This window comes from Zootoca vivipara, chromosome 8 (assembly GCF_965207765.1).
Source record: "Zootoca vivipara chromosome 8, rZooViv2.hap1.1, whole genome shotgun sequence".
In the NCBI taxonomy this organism is placed as follows: domain Eukaryota; kingdom Metazoa; phylum Chordata; class Lepidosauria; order Squamata; family Lacertidae; genus Zootoca; species Zootoca vivipara.
This window is the reverse complement of record NC_142591.1, coordinates 23,459,955-23,480,814: the sequence shown is the minus strand read 5'-3', so window position 1 is coordinate 23,480,814 and position 20,860 is coordinate 23,459,955. Positions and strand designations below refer to the sequence as shown.

The window sequence follows — 20,860 nt, the reverse complement described above, 5'->3', positions numbered from 1 at the left end:
CTTTATTTGGGTTTCAAATTTATTTATTTATTTTTTAACGTGCAGCTGTTTCAAGCTTGTTTCTCTGACTTTTGGGGTACCCAAAGCACCAGAAAACCATTAGCTACTGTAGGAGACACAAAAAGTTTGTAGCTCTATGACCCTTTTACCTGGGAGTAAGCTCCACTTTTGTTTTTGTTTTTTTAAGGGAGTATTTAACTGGGTGTAAACATGCATGGGATTCCACTGCGCTAAAGCTAAGTAGGTTGCGATGTATTAAAAACTGCATGCAGAAATCCCCACGATAGCTTCTGGTAAAAAACAACAACGGGTTTTGAGGGGGGAGGAGGCGGAATTTGCAAAAACGGATGGGATGAAAACACGGCACACACCACAGCCGATAACACTACCTTCGAAAACGTCCACAAAACAACAACTGCTTATCTCCAGCGTCCGAAAACTTTGCTATAACTGGGACATCGAAATACAGTGGTAAACAATGTTCCAAAGTAGCCATTTACTGGAAAAAAAGATCCTGTAACGAGGGCTTGAACTCTTTTCTGACAAGTGTTGATTTGCATGAACGGCAAAAAATAGAAATATTTTATATGCAAGAGAAATGTCGCGGAATTGGGCTGCCCCTGCTCAGAAACTGAACGTCCACGCCCACAGTTCGCATAGAACCCCGAGACGCCGCTTACTCATCCTTCCAGGAATGAAAGCTCACGCTCCGCTACGCGTTCGAAAGGGCGGAGCCCGTGCTTGGCGCAGCGCATGCCGGGAGCTGTAGTTTCGAGCCGCGTCTTAGCCCGGCTCGGGGTTACCGTGAAAACTACGAGACCCAGAGTCGCTGGCGGCGAGATCGGGGGAAGCTCGCACGGCGCCTGGATTTTAACTGCACGTGGGAGTGGTTGAAGGCAAGGAGGGCCGGAGCGAGACGCAATTCCTGGCAAGGGCGAGCTCGCAACTAGTTCAAGCTGAGCTGCTTCTCCGACTCCAGCCGAGTCCAGGGGCGGCCGGGCGGAAAAACCTCCGACCATAAGACGCCTAGGAGGAAAGTCCCGGGCTCGCAGACAGTTTTGCGGGCGGGGAAAAAAGATGCTGGCGGTCTGCGCAGCAAAATAACATAACAACCCCGTTTACCCAATTCCCCCTTCACAACGGAGTAAATACTTCCTCCTCTGCCCATCGCGCATTTTTATTTTATTTTATTTGCAGCGTCCCACCAATTGGGCTGCTTCCAGTCTCTGGTGCTAAAGTTTCAGACCGCTTAGAGCCATGGGGAATGGGATGAACAAGGTAAAAAACGCTGCTTATTCTGTTTTGTTTCTGGGTGTTTTTTTTTTATGCGTTCGCGCGCGAGGTTTCTGAAACGATCCAGTGAAGAAACGAATGGAGAAGATTCCCCACCCCAAACTAAGCCACCCACTCGATGCTTGTTTTGATCCGTGGGAAATAGGGCGTGAAAAGCGACGCTTCCTTTAGGGGAACTTTCTGGATACTGAGTGGCAACAAGCGGCTGCTTTGGTGGTGGTGGTGGGTGGCTGGCAAACGAAGGCACTTGAAGAAATGGGAGGCTGGGTTTGCCCCGTCTCTGCCCCCCCCCCGGTGGGGTGAGTGACGTCCGCACATGCATCCCGACCCTCCCCCCCCCGGGTTGTTTACTCGGAAGTAAGCCGCACCGAGGTCAATGTCTGAACCTTGAGGCTGCAAATTTCTATGCTGCAGGGGGGCGGTAAGCTGCCAGTGGGACTTCCTTCTAGCACACGCATCATCATGTGCTTCACACACCTCGAGTCCCCAATAGTGGGGAAAGCAAACGCCTCATAATTCGCGCGGCTGGATCTGCGCCAGCCCTGCCACGCATCAACCACCACCACCACCACTGCACATAGTGTGCTATTTTCACGGCTCGTTTCCTGGAGGCGCATTTTGTCTTTTGCATAGGCAGGCGGAAACGCTCCGGTTAGTCGAAGAACTTGCAGCTGGGTTCCTCGGCCAGCTCGTGCATGCTCTTTAAACCGCTAGAGGAGTCTCTTGCAGTCGCCTTCTCCTTTGGTCATAAGAAGGGTGGTGTTAGCTTGATAGAATTGTAGAGCTGGAAGGGTCATCCCGTCCAACCCCCTGCAATGCAGGAATGGACTCGCATTTGGCCAGTGGTCAGGATTGATGGGAGCTGAAGGGCCACGGATTCCCCATCCTTGGTTTATATTTAAAAAAAACAAAAATGAAGAGGAGATCCTGGGCTTCTTGCACATTTCCACACGGGCTGGTGGTTTGCATTTGTGGCATCCCAGCTGTCCCCACTAGACAGATAGGTAGGTAGATACTTTATTGTCATTGTACATAGTACAACAAAATTGAATGCCATCCCATAAAAACAAAACAAAAAACACAATTACAGCCACACACACACACACACCCATCACAACTCCCCAAGATCATATTATTTACTACATCATTTAAGATGGTTATAGCTCTTGGATAGAAACTGGTTTTCAATCTATTCGTTCTTGATTTAATTGTTCTGTATCTCTTGCCTGATATGGATTGTGTTGGAAGTTGGTGGCGTTCAGTGTGTGATGTCTTGTTGCTGCTACCGATGGCTTCCTGATGTCACAGTTTACCAAGGAGTGATGCACGTATTTCAAAGTGGGAGGCTGAAAAAAAGGAAGCTGGATAGTTTCAACGTTGGAGGTGGGAGAAGAGGAAAGGAGAAGCAGAACACTTTGGCCAGACTTGGTTATATCTGCCTGGCAAGAAGTTGGATGATATGTTTCATGCCCACCTCATGATACACTATGATGTCTCTCTTAATAAAAAGGAGGACACAGGAAACTGCCTTATATCAATAGCTCAGTTGGTAGAGTAGGAGGCTCTTAATCTCAGGGTCATGGGTTTGAGCCTCATGCTGGGCAAAAGATTCCTGCATTGCAGGGGGGCTGGGCTAGATGGCATTTGGGGTCCCTTCCAATGCTACAATTCTATGATTCTAAGTCAGATCATCAGTCCACCCAGCTTAGTATTAAGTACACCAGTCTTTCTCATCGTTGGGTTCCCAGATGTTCTTGAACTGCAACTCCCACCATCTCTGATCATTGGCCATGTTGGCTAGGAATGGTGGGAGCTGTAGTCCAGCAACAGCTAGGGACCCAAAGGCAGTGGCTTTCCAGTGTTCCTGACATGAATATTTCCCTGCCCTTTCTGGAGATACTGGGGTTTGAATCTGGGGCTGTTTCTGTACAAAGCATATTCTCTACTACTCTGCTGGGGTTATTTATAACATCATGGAAATCCTATCCATCCCTATGAAACGTCCATGTGAGCTGGTTTAGGGTTGTAATCCACTTACTATTATTTAAGGTACTTGGAGCTTTAATGCAGCTTACATAAAAGGCCTCCTTCACATAGATTGATAGGATGCACTGGCCAAGTATGTGGGTGGGGCTAAATAGGAAAGGTAGGCGTGCCCATGAAGAGTCCCACCCACATTGTACTTGGATTTACGTACCAGGCTAGATCTTGGCCCCAACAGCAGCAGGCAACTTTGGCTGTAGCTGGGGTCATAAGTGTGCAATTAGGAGAGGAAGTGGCTGCTGAGTGAGTGGGCTTGCGTGCTACTTTTGGCCACCTTTTTCATTCATAATTACCGTGATGCTATGCTTGGGGCTGTAATGACATGTTGCAAGAAGCTCAGAGGCTGACTGCAAAGCCATGCACCCCTGGAGATGACCGGGCCTGTCGGTATCAATGCCCTTAGTTGGTAAATGGAGTGTACCCTTTTCCTGTAACCATGTATGGTGTAGACAAGAGAAATCGGCCAGCAGTGGATTACTTGAATTTTTCCAAAAACACTGCAGCCCTTTGTTCGTAAGCCAGGCAGGCTTACTTGCTTCCTTAATGTTTCTGACAAAAGGCAACCCCCAGAGATTGCTAACAGCTGCTGTTGCCACAATTGGATCATCTGGCTATTGTTTGCTCCTGCCCATTGCCTGACCCGTCTAAAATGCTGCGTTTAGTCGCTCGCCTGCTGCTGGAACCTCCCTGAAGCGGAATCGGCAGCATTTGCTCACATTCTTCCTCTCACACACTCTGGTCTCTCCCACCCTTTGCGCCTTCGGTTTCCCCCCACTGTCTGTTTCATCTTGTAAGCTCCCTGGGGGCGGGGATCTGCCTCAGTAACTTTGGCAAGTCATCGAAGATGCTTTGTTCCGAGTCAGACCAATGTTCCATCTCGTTCGTCTTGACCACACGGAACCGGTAGCAAGGTTTCCAGGGGTTCACGCAGCAGGAGTCTCTTCTGGCCCTTCTTGGAGATGTGAGGGATTGACCCTGGCATCTTTGGAATAGAAAGGTTGTGCTTTACTGCTGAAGTGTAATTCCCTCCTCTGGGATCTGATGTGCCTCCCGCTCTGTCTGCCGAGTGGTGGCAAGAGCCCATGGGGTTCCAGACACAGCGGAGACAGTTGCAGCTTTAAGAAATATGGTTTATTCACCTATTTACACCTTCAGTCTGTAAGGAGGGAGTCCAGATCTTACAGCATGGTCATTTCAAGAGGGGCTTGTACCGCAGCCAGCCTGCCCAAGATGGATCCTAGCCTTCCTTCCTTCTTCTTTGTCCCAGCAATCATTGCTCAAGACTTTCTTTTCATGGGTGTAGAATTGTAGAGTTGGAAGGGACCATGAGGATCAACTAGCCTAACTGCAGTGCACGAATCTTTCACCCAACATGAGATTAAGAGTCTCATTCTCTACTGGCTGAACGATCCCTCAGGACTGTGATGTGGCCTAGTCCTTGTGCAAAGGCCCGTCTGCCCTAAGGAATGATAAAAATGAGGTACAGTGGTACCTCGGTTTAAGTACACAATTAGTTCCGGAAGTCTGTACTTAACCTGAAGCATACTTAACCTGAAGCGAACTTTCCCATTGAAAGTAATGGAAAGTGGATTAATCCGTTCCAGACGGGTCCGCGGAGTACTTAAACTGAAAGTACTCAAACCGAAGCGTACTTAAACCGAGGTATGACTGTACTGGTCAGCCCCGGCTGTCAAGCGGCTTCAAGCGACCCATTTAGTCATATGGGGGATGCCACCAATGGCCATGGCACCTTAGAGGAGGGATATATTCATCAGAGCTGTAGCACGGGGCAGAAGATTTAACCAGCTCCTCTTTCACATGCTGTGCGCTCTCTCTCTCTCTCTCTCTCTCTCTCTCTCTCTCTGTGTGTGTGTGTGTGTGTGTCTGTCCTCCTTCCCTGGCAGCTATTTAAATAGGGCAAACCAAAACCACCTGAATCTGACATTGGAGCTGCTTTATAGGTCAGGAGCTGTTTGTTTGCATGTGCTTGTTACTTCACACCCTCTCCGTGCCCTCCCCACCTCTACAAAATGGCGGGAGGGCTGGAGATCCCCTGCCACAAAAGCCACCGCGCACAAATAGCTCCCTTTGTCCAGCAGATACCATGTAGCTTGGAACCCATAGCAGATCTGGGCTGAAAATCATACCATGGACACGGATAGCCCCCCCCAAAATTTCTGGCTATCAATATATATGATGGCCATATAATGAAGAGGGCATGGAGAGTTGTCTCATCTCTCATAATCTCCAGTCCTGTTTCCACAGCCACAATCTCCTCATGTCTTTTGCCTCTAAGTTTCCAAAGAGAGACCTAGTGAAACCGGCAAGGTTCGGATATGGTCCTTGGACTGCCAGTGTCTGCTCCTTCCTCTAATTCCAAATGTGTAAGAGATAGATTGTGGATGGTGATGAAGACCCATGCTGAAGGACACATAAACCAATGGGTACAACTTTATATTAAGATGTAATTGTTATTAAGTTCAGGACACTTAAAAAGAAGTCAGAAACCATCTAAGGGACAACTGTGGACCAGCCCTGCGTTCAGAGATAGCTTCAAATCAAGCCATTCCCATTACTGATCTAAGTAAAATTACAGCATTTTTTGGTGTAAAATGAGTGATGGATTCTTAGTTTAGAGCAGGGTTTCCTAGCTGTTTTCAGACTACAGCTCCCATCATCCCTAGCTAGCAGGACCAGTGGTCAGGGATGATGGGAATTGTAATCCAAAAAACCCCTTGGAGACTCGAGTTTGAGAAACACTGGTTTAGGTTTGTTTTACTGGGCCCCTCCCGCCTTTATTAAACTACTGTTAAGCTATGGGACCCTGAAATGAAAAAGAAAAAAGCTTCAAAGTGAAGTGGGGAACATTGGAAGGAAACACACGCTGCCCTTACTATGTTGCCAGACTCTACAGATATAAACAGTGTTATGTTCCATTCTGTATGCAAATTGAACTGCGTCAGAGCATGTTACCACAAGAGATGTACATTTGATATTATATTTCTTTCTTTCTCACAGATTCTTCCTGGCTTGTTCCTTGGAAATTTTAAAGGTAAGTTCAGTGTCATTAGCAGCCATAGTGCCCAACCACATTTTGCTTCCAAACTTTTTGTCTCTCTGTGTGTGACAGCTTTGTCTAGGCTTGCCATACGTGAGGAAATTTCCTGACATGTCCTGGTTTGTGGGTGTAAAAATGGTGTCCCGGGGGGGGGGGGGATTTTGCCAAATTGGCAAAATGTCAGGGAAAACATGGATGTACAGTGGTACCTCAGTTTACAAACACAATCGGTTCCGGAAGTCTGTACTTAAACTGAAGCGTACTTAACCTTAAGCGAACTTCCCCATTGAAAGTATAGTGGTACCTCGGTTTATGAACACAATTGGTTCCAGAAGTCTGTTCATAAACTGAAGCGTTCATAAACGGAAGCGAACTTTCCCACTGAAAGTAATGGAAAGTGGATTAATCTGTTCCAGATGGTCCGCGGAGTACTTAAACTGAAGCATTCATAAACTGAAGCGAACTTTCCTATTGAAAGTAATGGAAAGTGGTTTAATCCGTTCCAGACGGGTCCACAGAGTACTCAACCTGAAGCATACTTAACCTGAAGCATGTGTGTAATTGGTTCCGGAAGTCTGTTCATAAACTGAAGCGAACTTTCCAATTGAAAGTAATGGAAAGTGAATTAATCCGTTCCAGATGGGTCCGCAGCGTTTGTAAACTGAAAATTCATAAAGAGAGGTGATCATAACCCGAGGTTGCACTGTAATGGAAAGTGGATTAATCCGTTCCAGACTATGAAAAACACCCCCTAAAACAGCAATTTAATACGAATTTTACTTTCTAACAAGACCATTGATCCATAAAATGAAGGCAATAATCAATGTACTGTACTATAAAATAAATAAGACAGTATTGTATCTTCTACTCCCCCCCCCAGGGTAGGTGGGCTTACCCTAGGTGCCACCCATTTTGCTACAGCTGGGGGTGGGGCAAGGGTTGGTAAAGGGTTTTTTGGCCCAGGCTCATCTTTGTTTTCTTAACGGCTTCACTGCTCTTGGTCTTCACTTGGTAAGTGTTCCTTACCTAACTTTGGGGCTGGGAAGCTACCTGCTGGGCATCCTGTGGATGTGAAGGCTTGGCTTGGGGCAGTTGTAGAGGCCTCTCGGATGTTGAGGTTTGTCACTGTTTGTCTTGGGGTTTGTCTTGTTGGGGCCTTCGCGGAGTGATCAGAGGGCCTCCGGTGGTGCAGTGCACCCACGGAGCTTCGGATGGCTTTGCGGAGGTCCGGGCTTGGATCCGGGCCTTCGCGGAGTGATCCGAGGGCCTCTGGTCGTGCAGCCACCTATGTCGACATTACTTTGCTCTAAAGTTGTAGTGGGCCATGGTACAGTTTCAGCCTCGTGGCAGAGGAATGGCATTTTCAAAGAGGTAAAAGACCGGATGGTGCGGGTGGCGCTGTGGGTTAAACCACTGTGCCGCTTGGGCTTGCCGATCGAAAGGTTGGCGGTTCGAACTTCAAATCCCCGCGACGGGGTGCGCTCCCATTGCTCAGTCCCAGCTCCTGCCAACCTAGCAGTTTGAAAGCACGTCAAAGTGCAAGTAGATAAATAGGTACCACTTCAGCGGGAAGGTAAACGGTATTTCTGTGTGCTGCTCTGGTTTTGCCAGAAGCGACTTAGTCATGCTGGCCACATGACCCAGAAAAACTGTCAGCGGAAGCGGACAAACGCCGGCTCCCTTGGCCTGTAAAGCAAGATGAGCACCGCAACTCCAGAGTCGTTCGCGACTGGACTTAATTGTCAGGGGTCCCTTTACCTTTACCTAAAGACTGGACGGGCGGCAAGGAAGAGATGGCAGGGTTAGACACTGTGGCCAACTGCATACCCAATCCACACCTGTGAGACAGTAGCACTGCTTAAATTCATACCTGAAAAGGATCGTGCTACAGTTCCAAAAACAGGCCCCAAACCAAAGAGGCTTAGTTGTGTAACCTTGAAAACACTTATGTTTTTATCAGGTTTGACTAAAAGCTTAGCCCCTTTATTGGTTCAGTGCTTTGGCAGTTGACAAGAATGTGTCATTCGGGGAACGTAAATAAATGATTAAATGGTGGACAAAGAATAAAACTGGTGAACATGGGAAGAAGGTAAGTAATGTAGATTAAATAACACGGTGGTGTGGTTTTGCGTTTGTGAGAAACAAACGTACAAACTGCTCTGAGGTTCATCGACTGTAACACCGAGACCTTGGTGGCTAAAGGTTGAATACACCCAGCGTGGCGAAACCGAGACCTGGTATCTGTTTCCCAATTTGGTTCTTTTTAGATTTCTCCCTCTGTGATTGAGTCGAGGCAAAGAGAAGCTGGCTGATATTGCAGAGTGAGTCAGCACTTAACCACCGAGTTCGAGCCGTGCAGCTTTTCTGCCTTGCAACCTCTGCTGGCTGCTGCATCACTTGGCCTGTGAAGTGTTGCCCACTGTTTCTATGGAGGCGAGATATAAATGCTGGTGGTTAAGCTGCGGCAGTTTAATCCTTCAGCAAGCTGCCTGTTAGTTCACCAGGAGGACTGCTGGGAACTCTTCCCAATTCAACAATAAGATCTACAGTTGGTTGTGTTTCGGCATGCTAAGTGGAATGCCACAGGCCAAATTCTAAATAACTGCAGTAACTCTCTCCTCTTGTCTTGGTTGTTCTGGACTTAAAATGTAAGATGGCTACATTTGAAAGGCCTCTTTTTAACTGCCATAATTTTTTACAGTTTTCTTGTTTGGAAGGGAAAAACTAGTGCATTTGAGGCTCGCAACTCCTCACCCCAGCTATTGGCTCCCCCAATGTTCCACTGGAATTACTGATATTTCAAATCTGGAGCACGTTTATCATTAGGCAGTGTCCAACTGACATTGGGGAAATCTGGAATGGAGAAATGTTCTAAACTTTATTCTATGAGATGTAAAAATGGCATATTCTGTAGCATGTATATAAGTCACAAAACTTCAAAGCAAAGTAGGCCTCAGGTGAACGTGTTTGGGGAGGGCGTTCTATAGTCAGGGCACCACGAGGTGGAAAAGATCTTCTCACTGGTAGCACTCCGCCTCAGAGATGTGGCAGCCAGCTCTTATGGTCAGAAAGTTCTTCCTGATGTTTAGTCAGAATCTTTTTCCTTGTAACTTGGATCCATTGGTTCGGGAGCAGGAGAAAACGAGCTTGCTCCATCCTATGTGTGACAGCCCTTTAGATATTGGAAGATATCTAAAGGCGTAGAAAGATGAGGGAGTTGGTTTCTTCTGGGAGCATCAATTCCTATTGCAATTCACATGAAACTGAAATCTACTCATAACATGCTCCTCCACCTACCTCAAGGCCACCAAATAACACAGTAACAAAACAAAACAAAGCTTTGTTACATTAAAAACCTGCCAGCGCCTTACTGAGTCAGAGCATTTGCCATCTAAGCTCAGAACAGTCCATACCGTCTAGACTCTGTGCTGACTGGCGATGGCTCTCCTTGGTTTCATTCAGACAGAAGCCTTTCTGAGCCATGCCTAGAGGAGCCGGGAGTTGAACATGGGACCTTGGGAGCATGCAAAGCACATGCCCTACAACTACGCCGTGGTTCTTCCCGTAGTTTCCATAGACTGTAAATCCAAGCTGCCCACAAATGGTATCAAATAGTACAGGAAACAGCCTTACAGTGGTGCCTCGACTTATGAATTTAATCCATTCCGAAGGCACCTTCGTAGGTCGAAAAATTCGTAAGTCGAAAAGCGCCATTGGAAACACGATTTCCCATAGGAATGCATTGGAAATTGAAAAATTCGTAAGTCGAAGCAACCCCATCTAAAAATTCGTAAGTCGAAAAAGCCCTATCTAAAACTGCCATGGTTTCCGTTCGAATGTCGAGAAATTCGTAAGCGTGCGGCCATTTGCCCCATTTGTAAGTCGAAAAATTCGGTTGTCGAGTCGTTCGTAAGTCGAGGTACCACTGTATTAGAAAAACTAACCAACAAATTGAAACTGACAGGGGGACAAATAGAAGAAGACGCCTTCACCCCGGTTTGGTTCCCCTTGGTCACATACATAGCCCAACAAGACAACGACAAGAACCTGTCGACAGCATTCGAATCAATCTGGCTAACCTGATACACACACACACACACACCACTCACACACAAAAACAAATTTCATTAGAGCCAATCAAAGACAACCAACCACACCCTATGCCAACCTCTTTCACCACCTAAGGAATACAAGTGAATAGTAAAGAGAACTTGTACAAGAGACACTGACACAAAACCCCACACTATTCTATTAAGTAGAATAGAAGCACTTCCACCCGACCTCACCCCCAACCCCAACCCCACTCACCAGTCCCCCCTCCACCTCTTTCCCCCTTTTCTTCCTAATGTAACTATAATGTCTCAACAAATGAAATTGATTTGTAGAAAATGTAACTTGAAAAAAGAGACATTGCACATACTTTTGTAAACCAAGAAATCTTTAATAAAAATATATTAAAAACAACAACAAGGAGGACTCTCCCTTCTCCTGCAGTTCCCAGCAAATGGTTTTCAGAAGCATCTGTGTCCAAACAGTAGAAGCAGCCATCAGTTTTAGTACTCTTATTGCCCATGAATTCTTTCTTGCAAGAAATCTTAAATGCATGTATTTTGGGTGTCATTTTACAATATATAGGAGGCTAGCAATACCTTTCTTCCCTTTACTGAAAAGCAAATGACAGCATGGGTATATTTCTAGGTTTTGACCTATAAAGTCTTAATTAAACAACCTATGGGCTTTTTGGTAAAGCTAGGAGAGATCCACATCAGGTCCTCTGCTCAGTAGCTGGAGAGGTGGGTACATTTAGAACTTAAGTTAAAATCAGTACCTTGAATTGAGCCTGGAAATGAACCAGGAATCAGCACCACTGGCCTAGAATTCACTTCCCCCCCCTATTTACTTTGACGTCTAATGTACGACTTTTAAGGTTATAATTGGTGATAAATCTAGATTCCGCCCCCCCCTCTATTCTCATTGTGACATGAATGATTTGTTAAAATGATTAAGAAGATTAACTGAACATCTACAGAGCAGCACTTTCCATTGAATGGACTGCTTTTGGGGCTCGTAGTTTATAATGGGAGATGCCAGGGATTTTCCCTTCTTCAGAAAACATCCTTCTCCAGTTTATGTGTTCAAAAGCTTTTCTCTGCCCCCCCCCCCCCGGCATGGAGATGCTGTGATTGGGGACAGAGATTGTGACTGCTGAATTTTGAGTGCAGCTTTTAAAGGTGCCTGAGCCAATTCGTGTTACGGTGACAATTCTAGTGATCATGTATGTCGGGTTGTAAAAGAGCCATTGACTTCCCTAAAAAAAGAACTCACCCAGCACAATCTATTTATAGCATTTATATCTTCCCGTCCCTTTAAGGAGCTCAAGTTGGCACCCATTGTTCTCTCGCCATACCACCCCAGTGAGGTTGGTTAGGCTGAGAAAAATTAACTGGGCCCAGCTCATCTAGGGACCTTTGTTGCTGAGTGGGGATTTGAACCCGGGTCTCTGCCGTCTTACTCCCAGCACCCTAGTCAGCACAGCACACTGTTGTTCTTGTTGACATAAGACCATTAAGTAACCAGTGCTTCTGTGTGGCAGCTGATGCTCAGGAAGGCTTTTCTCATTTGTAGCTCAGCAATCCACTGCAAATAGGGAGAGGAGCGCATCTCAAAGTTATGCTTTTTGTGGTGCTACTTGATAATCAAGTTAAATACCTCTGACCGTGCTAATGGTTTTTCCTCCCTGGTCTCCTTTTGCCACAGATGCCCGTGACACCGAACAGCTGAAAAAGAACAACATAACGCACATTCTTTCGATCCACGACAGTGCCAGGCCCATGGTGGAGGTAAGGGAAGAAAGCTGGTAGAGCTTGAGCCATCATCGCCTCCCTTGCCACTGCCTTCTCCTAAACTCCCTGTTACATGACTCCATCACTGTGTTTTAAACTTGCCTCGTACAGTGCATCGTAGGCATTGTCACCTGGCTTTCACCTGATCTGTCAGGCTCTGGGGACTTGGCTTCCTCCCCCCCCCCTTTGGCTGTAGATAAGCAGGACAAAGTGAAAATATTCCCTTACCATTTAAAGAGTCTTTAATGACCACAGCAAAAGAACAAAGCACCCATTCTTGGAATAAAGCTGTTCCTGCTTAAGAATTCCCCCCACTTCCCCCCTAGTCACTTCCATCTTGCAACCTGATCTCGCAACCCCCCTGCTTTTTGTATCACCGCCTTATCTGCTCTACGTGACCTTAGACTGATAGGCTGGACACTTTCCAGCGAGAGAGAGAGTCTGTTAGCTCTCTCTCTTCCAGTTCTTCTTCACCTTACTGTTCACCCCCCAGTTCGCCCCAACTTTTGTCTTCAGAACTATGCCCCTCTGCAGACCACTGTTCCAAATCTATACTGCTCCACTGCTCCTGGGCAGCTTCAGGATCCTGGTCGGAGGGGGGGGAGGCTCCCATTATTCCTCATCAGAGCAGTACCTGGTCTCTGACATGATCTTGCCCAAAGCCAGTTGCCTACGCGGCTCACCAACCAACTTCCCAGGTTCAGCTGGGAAACCATCTATCGGTTCATCCAGACTTCCCCTTGTCTCCCCTCTTTTCCCTGTGGGAAACCCAATCTTTAGTGCTGAATCGGAGCAAATGTTTGATGGCGGGGCACTATCCTGGACAATGGGTGATGCAGAAGCTCTCTCTCCCATCTGTTTTCACAAGACTTGGGTTAGAATCCTTGGGCTGTGATAATCCATCTTGCTTGCTTGCAAGGGGGGTGGAGAGGCCTGTACCTCTACTTACGAATTTAATGCATTCTGAACGCACATTTGTAAGTCGAAAAAAATTTTAAGTCGAATCCCACAGGATTGCATTGGGAGGAAAAATTCGTAAGTAGAAGCAACCCTATCTAAAAATTCGTAAGTAGAAAAAATCCTATCTAAACTGCATCCAAGATGGCGGACGGAGCTCCATTCGTAAGTAGAAACATTTGTAAGTAGAGTTATTTGTAAGTAGAGGTACCACTGTATTTGGATGGTAACATTTAGAAAGGCTGAAATTTATGGCCAAGAGCATAATCTCACAACCCCACCATCACCACCACAGCAAGAAAGGTTTGCTCAGTTTGAAAGCCTAGGTTACACTGTGGTTATTTGATGTGTAACCAATTTGGTGAGCTTAATGTGCACCCGGCTGGGTTTATTCTTTTTTGACATATATTGCCATCCACTTGGAAAGTTGCCTTGAATTTTCTGTGATTGGCGACAAAGGTTCCATCCGCACTCTGCGTTTAAAGCAGTATCATGCCACTTTAAACAGCCCTGGCTTCCCCCACAGAATCCTAGGAATAGGAATTTCCTACACTCAGCACCCTAGAAAGGATTCTTCAGAGGAAGCCATGGCTGGCATGATACTGCTTTAAATGTATAGTACGGATGGGTTGAATTGGATAGCAGTGAGGTTAAAAATCAGTGGGAGTTCTGGCATCTCTTCTTTTTAGATGTGGATGCATACTTTTAAGAAGATCCAAATTTATAGGCACAAGGGCAATCTGACTAACATGTCTGCCAGAGTTTACAGGGTAAATTTTCACAGTAAGTTCATGTTTTACAAAACTGATGGGGGAAACTCTGCTAAGAAAGAAACACCATTCCACCTACCGTATATGCTTCTGGCAGGATAGTTTCACATGAGTTGGATTTGTTCCAGATTATAATAGGGATGATTGTTCACTCTTAAGGCTTTATGAATTGACTGAGAAATCTGGGAGGCAATTTTATTTTTCTTTAGTTACAGGATGCAATTCTGCAGGGAATGGTGCTGTAAATTTCATCACACCTCGATCCGTTTTATCAATTTACTGTCAAATTTGTGGCTTTTAAGATTCAGAGGTTTCATAGTACAGGCTATCAGCCTAATTAAATGTTTCTCTGGTTTGTATTTGAGATTTTTCTATGTGTGAAGCACTGTCTGATTTCATTTGATGGGTATCAGTTTCCCTGTTACTTGTCACATTTGAATTTTATCCTTATTCTCCAAGCTGAGGGCAGGACACACACACAGGGACACACACACACACACACACCTGGCCTCTTCTGTAGTCTGTGCCCTCATAGCGTTAAAGAATCAAACACAATCGTGATCTGAAAGCATTGTTTGGAATCTGAGGAAAGCCCAGGTTCCACTGATCTTTTCAGAGAAGCATTGGGCTTACTTGAAATGATCCTTTTGACTTTGTCTGAAGAAGTTTTCGTTCAAGAGTTTACCATTGGAGTTTAAATGTTTCTTATATTTTGGTTCTCACCACCATTAATTCAGTTGCATGATGATCTATTTTTGTAAGGCGATGTCAATCGGAACAACACTCAATGGTGGCCAGTGCATTTCTGAAGCAAATTCAATCTTAAGAGTGTGATTCAATGACCCCTTTTATTAGTGGTGGAATGGAACTTGTCCTGGTCGGTTATTCTCTTGAGTTCGGAAATAATTGCACAACCCACCTTAGTTGGTTGCTGCCTTCTTGTTTTTGAATTTTGCACACCCTGTTTTCTTCATGCGTTTTCAACAAATATTTCAACGATAAAATAACGGTGAAATGGCTTTGCTTATCGCTGGAACTTTTGAATATTTTCAATAATAAAATGAGTCACGTACTGTACTTGGGTGACTGCTCTTTAAAGCAACTGAAAGGACAAATAAACAAATTACTGGGGGTTTTCTCCCCCTTCCCCCCGATGTGGTTCTGTAGCTGTCCTGGGCAGAACTCTTGATAACCTCTTGTTGTGCTCAAGAAAACCTTGAGAAACCAACTGTTTCCTACTTAAGCCGTTTTGATAAAATGCCTCTCATCCGAAAGAGGTATGTCCACCCCTCATCTGTTGATGTGGCAAGTCAAAATAACGCATAGGGGTTTTTTTTGGGCTAACCTGAAAGAACTTGCCAGGTGTTCGAGGGTTTTTATTTGCATCTGCCTTCAAAATGAGGTGCCCTAAGGTTTTGTTTTTGGCTCTTAAAGTGTTTCTTGGAAGCTGTCGTTGAAAGGTTTACATAAATTTAAATACCGAGAAGTTCAATGCCAAAAATAAGGCATTTCTTTCTTTCTTTCTTTCTTTCTTTCTTTCTTTCTTTCTTGCTTGCTTGCTTGCTTGCTTGCTTGCTTGCTTGCTTGCTTGCTTGCTTGCTTAATTTCAGCCTAGAAATTTGTGGTCATTTAGGACAGCTCAAAAGTCCTGATTGGTTATTGCCCTTTCCATTTTTAAAAAGATGATGATTCATAAGTTTCCAAGAAGTCAGGCATCTAAAGTTTCTGAAGTTTCAAAGCAAACTTTCAAACGGGGAGATTGGTGTTAGATCAGTGGAATTAAATATCTGATCCCAGATTTGTTTGAACAGCATGTAATTGATAGAATGTACTTAAAACTAGGTGGTTACATTTTCTTCTTTCACCACAAATTTAGAGTACTTGGATTACTAGCTTAAAGAACTTGAATAAGTATTCTTTTCGCTGAGAATGTGTATCTAAGAATGAAACAGCTTGTTTAATGTGGACATTTGTTCCATTTAAGTTTGTTTGAAAGTAAAGAAATTACACTTTGGCTTCATTACTTTTTTAAAATCTGTTGTTCTCATTCATTTATAGCAATCAAAGGCAAGTTGCTATTGTACAGTCTGGAGATTTTGATCTTACTATCCTGTGTTTGCTCATTCTTTATTCTTTTAAATGAACAAGAATTGGGACCTAGTTAAAAACAACAACAATTACTGAGTGGCCTGTCTCCTTCGGAATCAGAAGTGGTGTTATGTGGCTAACAAAATTGTGAAGCAGAATTTTCAAATTGTTGTTGGTTCTCTAGAGTGTTAAAACAGAGGCTAAAATACCTTTCTAAAGAGATAACCAGCTGTTCAGTTCCATGCCCTAGGAATTTTAAAGCATTTTCTTTATACAATTTTTATTTGTATTTTCTATATAAATGTAGAACTCATTGTGGGTTTCGTGAACAAATCTGTTAACTAGCTTAAAGTACTTACTGTCATGGTTTTCCTGTTAACTGAAAACAAATACATGGTTTTGGAAAATCTGAAATATATGTAAATTTTGATGACAGCTTTTCTTTAAAACGCAAAATGGAGTGAGTAGTTTTTATCTGGACCAAGCCTAGCATCATAATTTTTTTAGCACCTTGACCTGGTACCAGCTTGATAGCTGTTTGAGTAATAAGAGCAAATATCAGACATTCTGCAGAGCTGAACTCTTGCTTCTTTCAGCTTTGACGATCTTGAAATCAGAATACTTGCGCTAGTTTTGTTAACTCTCCCTTTGTATCGGTTTAACAGTTCTCTTGACTTTCAGGGCCTAAAGAGAAATAAAAAAGCTTCTCTTTGTGGTTACTCTTGTCTGATGAAATAGAAAACTGAGAGGAAAATGAATTTATTGGCTTCCAATGCACGCCTTTTCGAAGGCACTGGAATTTGGATAAATTGGCCTAGTTGTATTTTGACGGATTTTCGCTTTCTGTTGGTTGGTGTCCCGCTCTAGATATTATGCCAGCAACTCCATACCCTCCAACATGATGTCGGGGAAAATGAGAACACCCTATTCTGGGGCCACACTCCTACGTGAGTCATGTGACCTGCGCGAGATTGCAGTCCCAAAGAAAGCACTTTTTTGGACACTGCACCCAAAAAGTGCATTTGGGCACCGCACAAGATCGTGCCCCCCCCCAAAAGTTTTTTTTTCAGGCATAGTGCCCCAAAATGTGTGATATTGTGTTTTGGGGGGTGAGATGACATCCCGAAATCACATGAGACCATGGTGCCCAAAATATCCACCATGCTCTCGCAGGAAAAAATGGGATGCCCCTGTTTTTCTGGGACAGTTGTGGGGTATGCAACCCTGATGTAGTAAGTTTCAGGGTGAGGCTCTTGTCATGATGACCTGTGATAAGACAGATTTTTTTACAGCGCTACTTAGAAAATGCCTACACAAAATTGGGAATTTGCATGAAACTGCTCATGCTTGGTAACTCTGTTTGATGCTCCCCCCCACCATATGTAAGTAACCCAATTTTTATGCCTCTATCCTGCTCTTTATATTGTGGTATTCAATGCAGATTGGATGAAGTTGTTCACAATGCCACAGAATCATTGAAATTGGAGGGGATGTGATTCAAAGACCGGCTGGAATCAGCGGGATCTTCCATTCACCCCACTGCCATGTATTCGCCAGCCTTGCCTTTGGTATTATCTGCGCCTTGAATCAGTTACACTGGTGGCTGTTGTTTTCCCCTTTCTCTTGCTCTTTTGGTTGCTTTTTTTCTTCTTGCTTTATGCAGTCAGATTTCCTTTAGTCGTCCACTTTAGCCACAAAACCCCCGATGAAGTCTGCTTGCATAATAAGCAGCAAAGCGTGTTGTTGTTGAATGTAATGTATACATACAAAAATAAATAGAAGATAGATAGAATATATGCACTAGAACAGTGGCTTGTTGACAATTGGAGGTCATTTTGGGACAATTCTTAGACAGCTTGCATGAGGGTGTGCACAGGAAAGATTCTGCTTTTGCTCAACTACCACTGCAAAATGAGCCCTGCAATATTGAACACATCATATATTCGTGTGTGTGTGTGTGTGTGTGTGTGTGTGTGTGTGTAACAATTCTTGCAAATCAGGGAGGTTGAAGTCACATAGATCCACATGTGGTGGAACTGTAAAAAGATTAGACAGTTCTGGAAAATGATTTATAATGAGTTGAAGAAAATGTTCAAATGCTCCTTCCCTAAAGAGCTGGAAGCCTTCCTGCTAGGAATTATGGGTAATGAAATTCCAAAAAAGTTTAGGAGAGTCTTTATGTATCCCCAACCTGGTGCCTTCCATACATTTTTGACTGTGCTGCCTGGTGCTCATGGGAGTTGTAGTCCGATTCATTTGGAGGATGCTGTAGAGCAGGCATGTCAAACCTGCGGCCCTCCAGATGTTTTGGCCTACAACTCCCATGATCCCTAGCTAGCAGGACCAGTGGTTGGGGAAGATGGGAATTGTAGTCCAAAACATCTGGAGGGCCGCAGGTTTGACATGCCTGCTGTAGAGAGATGTCATTCTATATACGCAACACTTAGCAAGAGGGTCCCTTCCAGCTCTGCAGTTCTATGATTCTATAAGATTGGTCAAAGGTCTGTCTTGGTTTAAGTTGGCTTCCAGTGATGGAGGGAGTATCACCTTTGTGGCCAGCTTTTGAGGTTTCAAAGTTGTCTGACTAGCTGCTGTTGAAATATTGATGAGTCCCTTCCACGAGTTATACGTATCTGGTGAAGCAATTTTTAGCTTATGTTTCTCTTTTTCCACCGAGATGCCCATATCTAACTCTGTCTGAGACTGAATTATTTTGGTGAGGACTGATTAAGAATACATTTTATTGTGGGGAGGGAAGGCTTCATTCAGCTCAGCACTGTAATAATCTTGAGAACGAAAACATCTATTTAAAAGTAATACCCATGCCCACACCATTACTCTTTGCTTTCCATTACTTATTTAACTAATTCAATATAGCCTTCCCCAACCAACATCGAATACACATTTACTTCATCTACATTCATTTTAAGAAAGCGGCAAGTTGTGTAAAATAGCACATTAGCAATTTATAGCATTGCAGAACAAACAAGACATGTTAAAATGACAAATACAACAAAAGAGCTGGAGGTTATGTTTCCACCACCAAGATTCACTTTGACATCTGCGTACGTGGTGGTTCGCGATTGTGCGCCGATGAAACCAGATCTTAAAATGGCTTCCCAGGAGCAGCACCAATAAAGTGAAAGAAGACAGTCTTTGAATGTGTGTGCACTTTCTCTTCCTTGATATATTTATATTTTTTTAATGCAGGGAGTGAAGTACCTGTGCATTCCTGCTGCAGATTCGCCCTCACAGAATTTGTAAGTATTTTTTTTAAAAAAATGGCAACACTAGACAAGTGAACTATAGACCCAGTACTGTTTGATATGGAATGCCTCCCTCTTGGATATGTAAATATCTTTGACTTCTTAATGACTCCGTTTTCCTTTTTATTTTTACATGCAACAGGTGGCGGTATTCTGTGCTAATCCCACACAGGATAGTTCCGTTTAAGTTAATGGGCTAGCTTGTGTCTAAGGGACACGGGTGGCGCTGTGGTCTAAACCACAGAGCCTAGGGCTTTCCGATCGGAAGGTGGGCGGTTCGAATCCCGGCAAAGGGGTGAGCTCCCGTTGCTCGGTCCCAGCTCCTGCCAACCTAGCAGTTCGAAACCACATCAAAGTGCAAGTAGATAAATAGATACCGCTCCGGCGGGAAGGTAAATGGCGTTTCCGTGCGCTGCTCTGGTTTCCCCAGAAGCAGCTTAGTCATACTGGCCCTTGTCCCGGAAAAACTGTCTGCAGACAAACATTGGCTCCCTCGGCCTATAGAGCGAGATGAGCGCCGCAACCCCAGAGTCGTTCGTGACTGGACTTAACTGCCAGGGGTCCTTTACCTTTACCTTTTTTTAAAACTCTGTTTAGAAGTTTGCTGGATGCAGCCCTATGTCTGAAAGTCCTGTTACTGGTGAGAGATATGTGTAATGGTGGACTCTGACTCAGGAGATCTGGGTTCAAATGTCTATCTGTGCCATGAGGTTTCCTAGGTAGCTTTGAGCAACTAGATGTCTCCTTATCTGCCATATTTCAAAAACACAAAAGTTGTTGAGCTTTTTAATTTTTTGGCCAAAATCTCCAAAAGAAAGAAAGAAAAGAAAAGAAGTGTTGAGCTATGCCAAAACCTACACTTCCGACATATGTTGCTGGATTTTCCAGGACATTTCAGCGATTTCCACCCAAACACTGTTTACAAGGGCCGAATCCTGGCTGTGTCCAGGAAATTCCAGATGTATATGGCAGCCCTAAGGTTGTTGGGAGGCTCAAAGGAATCAGTGCTCCTGGAAGAGTTATGCCAGGATAGAAAAGTGGTAAATAATGGGACAGAAACATGGTGTCTGTGAGCCTGGCTACAGGTCCTAAAACAGGTCTGTACAACTGGAGATGCAACAAGCCAAATGCAGCCAAATGTTCTAAAAACCTCTTTCTTTCTTTTTTGCCTCCTACCTAGAAATGCAAGAATTTGGAAGGGGAGGAGAGGAGAGATTGTCATGCACCTCGCAGGCCATGATAGCTGGCTGGGGGAGATGCATTTGAATTGCCAGTTCTCAGGTTGGGTTGTCCCGTCAGGTTTCTCCCCCCCCCCAATATCGTTTCAATGCAAAGGGGTTTGGGGCTACTTTGACTCTGAAGAGTAATTGCATCAACTTTACAAGAACACTTGGGCAGGAACCAAGTTTACCTTCTCGTCTTCACTGTTTATGCATACGAGAGGTGAGGAGGGATGGGGGGTTTCAGCCACTTCCTGATAATTTGTTTTATAGAGAAACAAAAGTAGTTTCAAAGGGCCTGCCTGGTGCCTACGGAAGGAAA

The 20,860-nt window shown here is 44.6% G+C and overlaps 1 protein-coding gene across 2 annotated transcripts in view; it reads left to right on the top strand.

Annotated features, from left to right (window-relative positions):
• The first annotated feature begins 837 nt into the window (after window positions 1-837).
• DUSP22 (dual specificity phosphatase 22) overlaps window positions 838-20,860 on the top strand; it is a 35,506-nt gene continuing 15,483 nt past the window's right edge. Inside the window, exons 1-4 of one of the 2 annotated variants that reach the window (XM_035126372.3) lie at window positions 838-1,278; window positions 6,355-6,388; window positions 12,152-12,234; window positions 19,263-19,312. In XM_035126372.3, the coding sequence (XP_034982263.2) occupies window positions 1,258-1,278; window positions 6,355-6,388; window positions 12,152-12,234; window positions 19,263-19,312 (188 nt within the window). In that variant the 5' untranslated portion in view covers window positions 838-1,257. Of the gene's footprint in view, window positions 1,279-6,354; window positions 6,389-12,151; window positions 12,235-17,465; window positions 17,621-19,262; window positions 19,313-20,860 lie in introns of those variants that run through there. The other variant, XM_088675128.1, reaches the window with a different exon arrangement.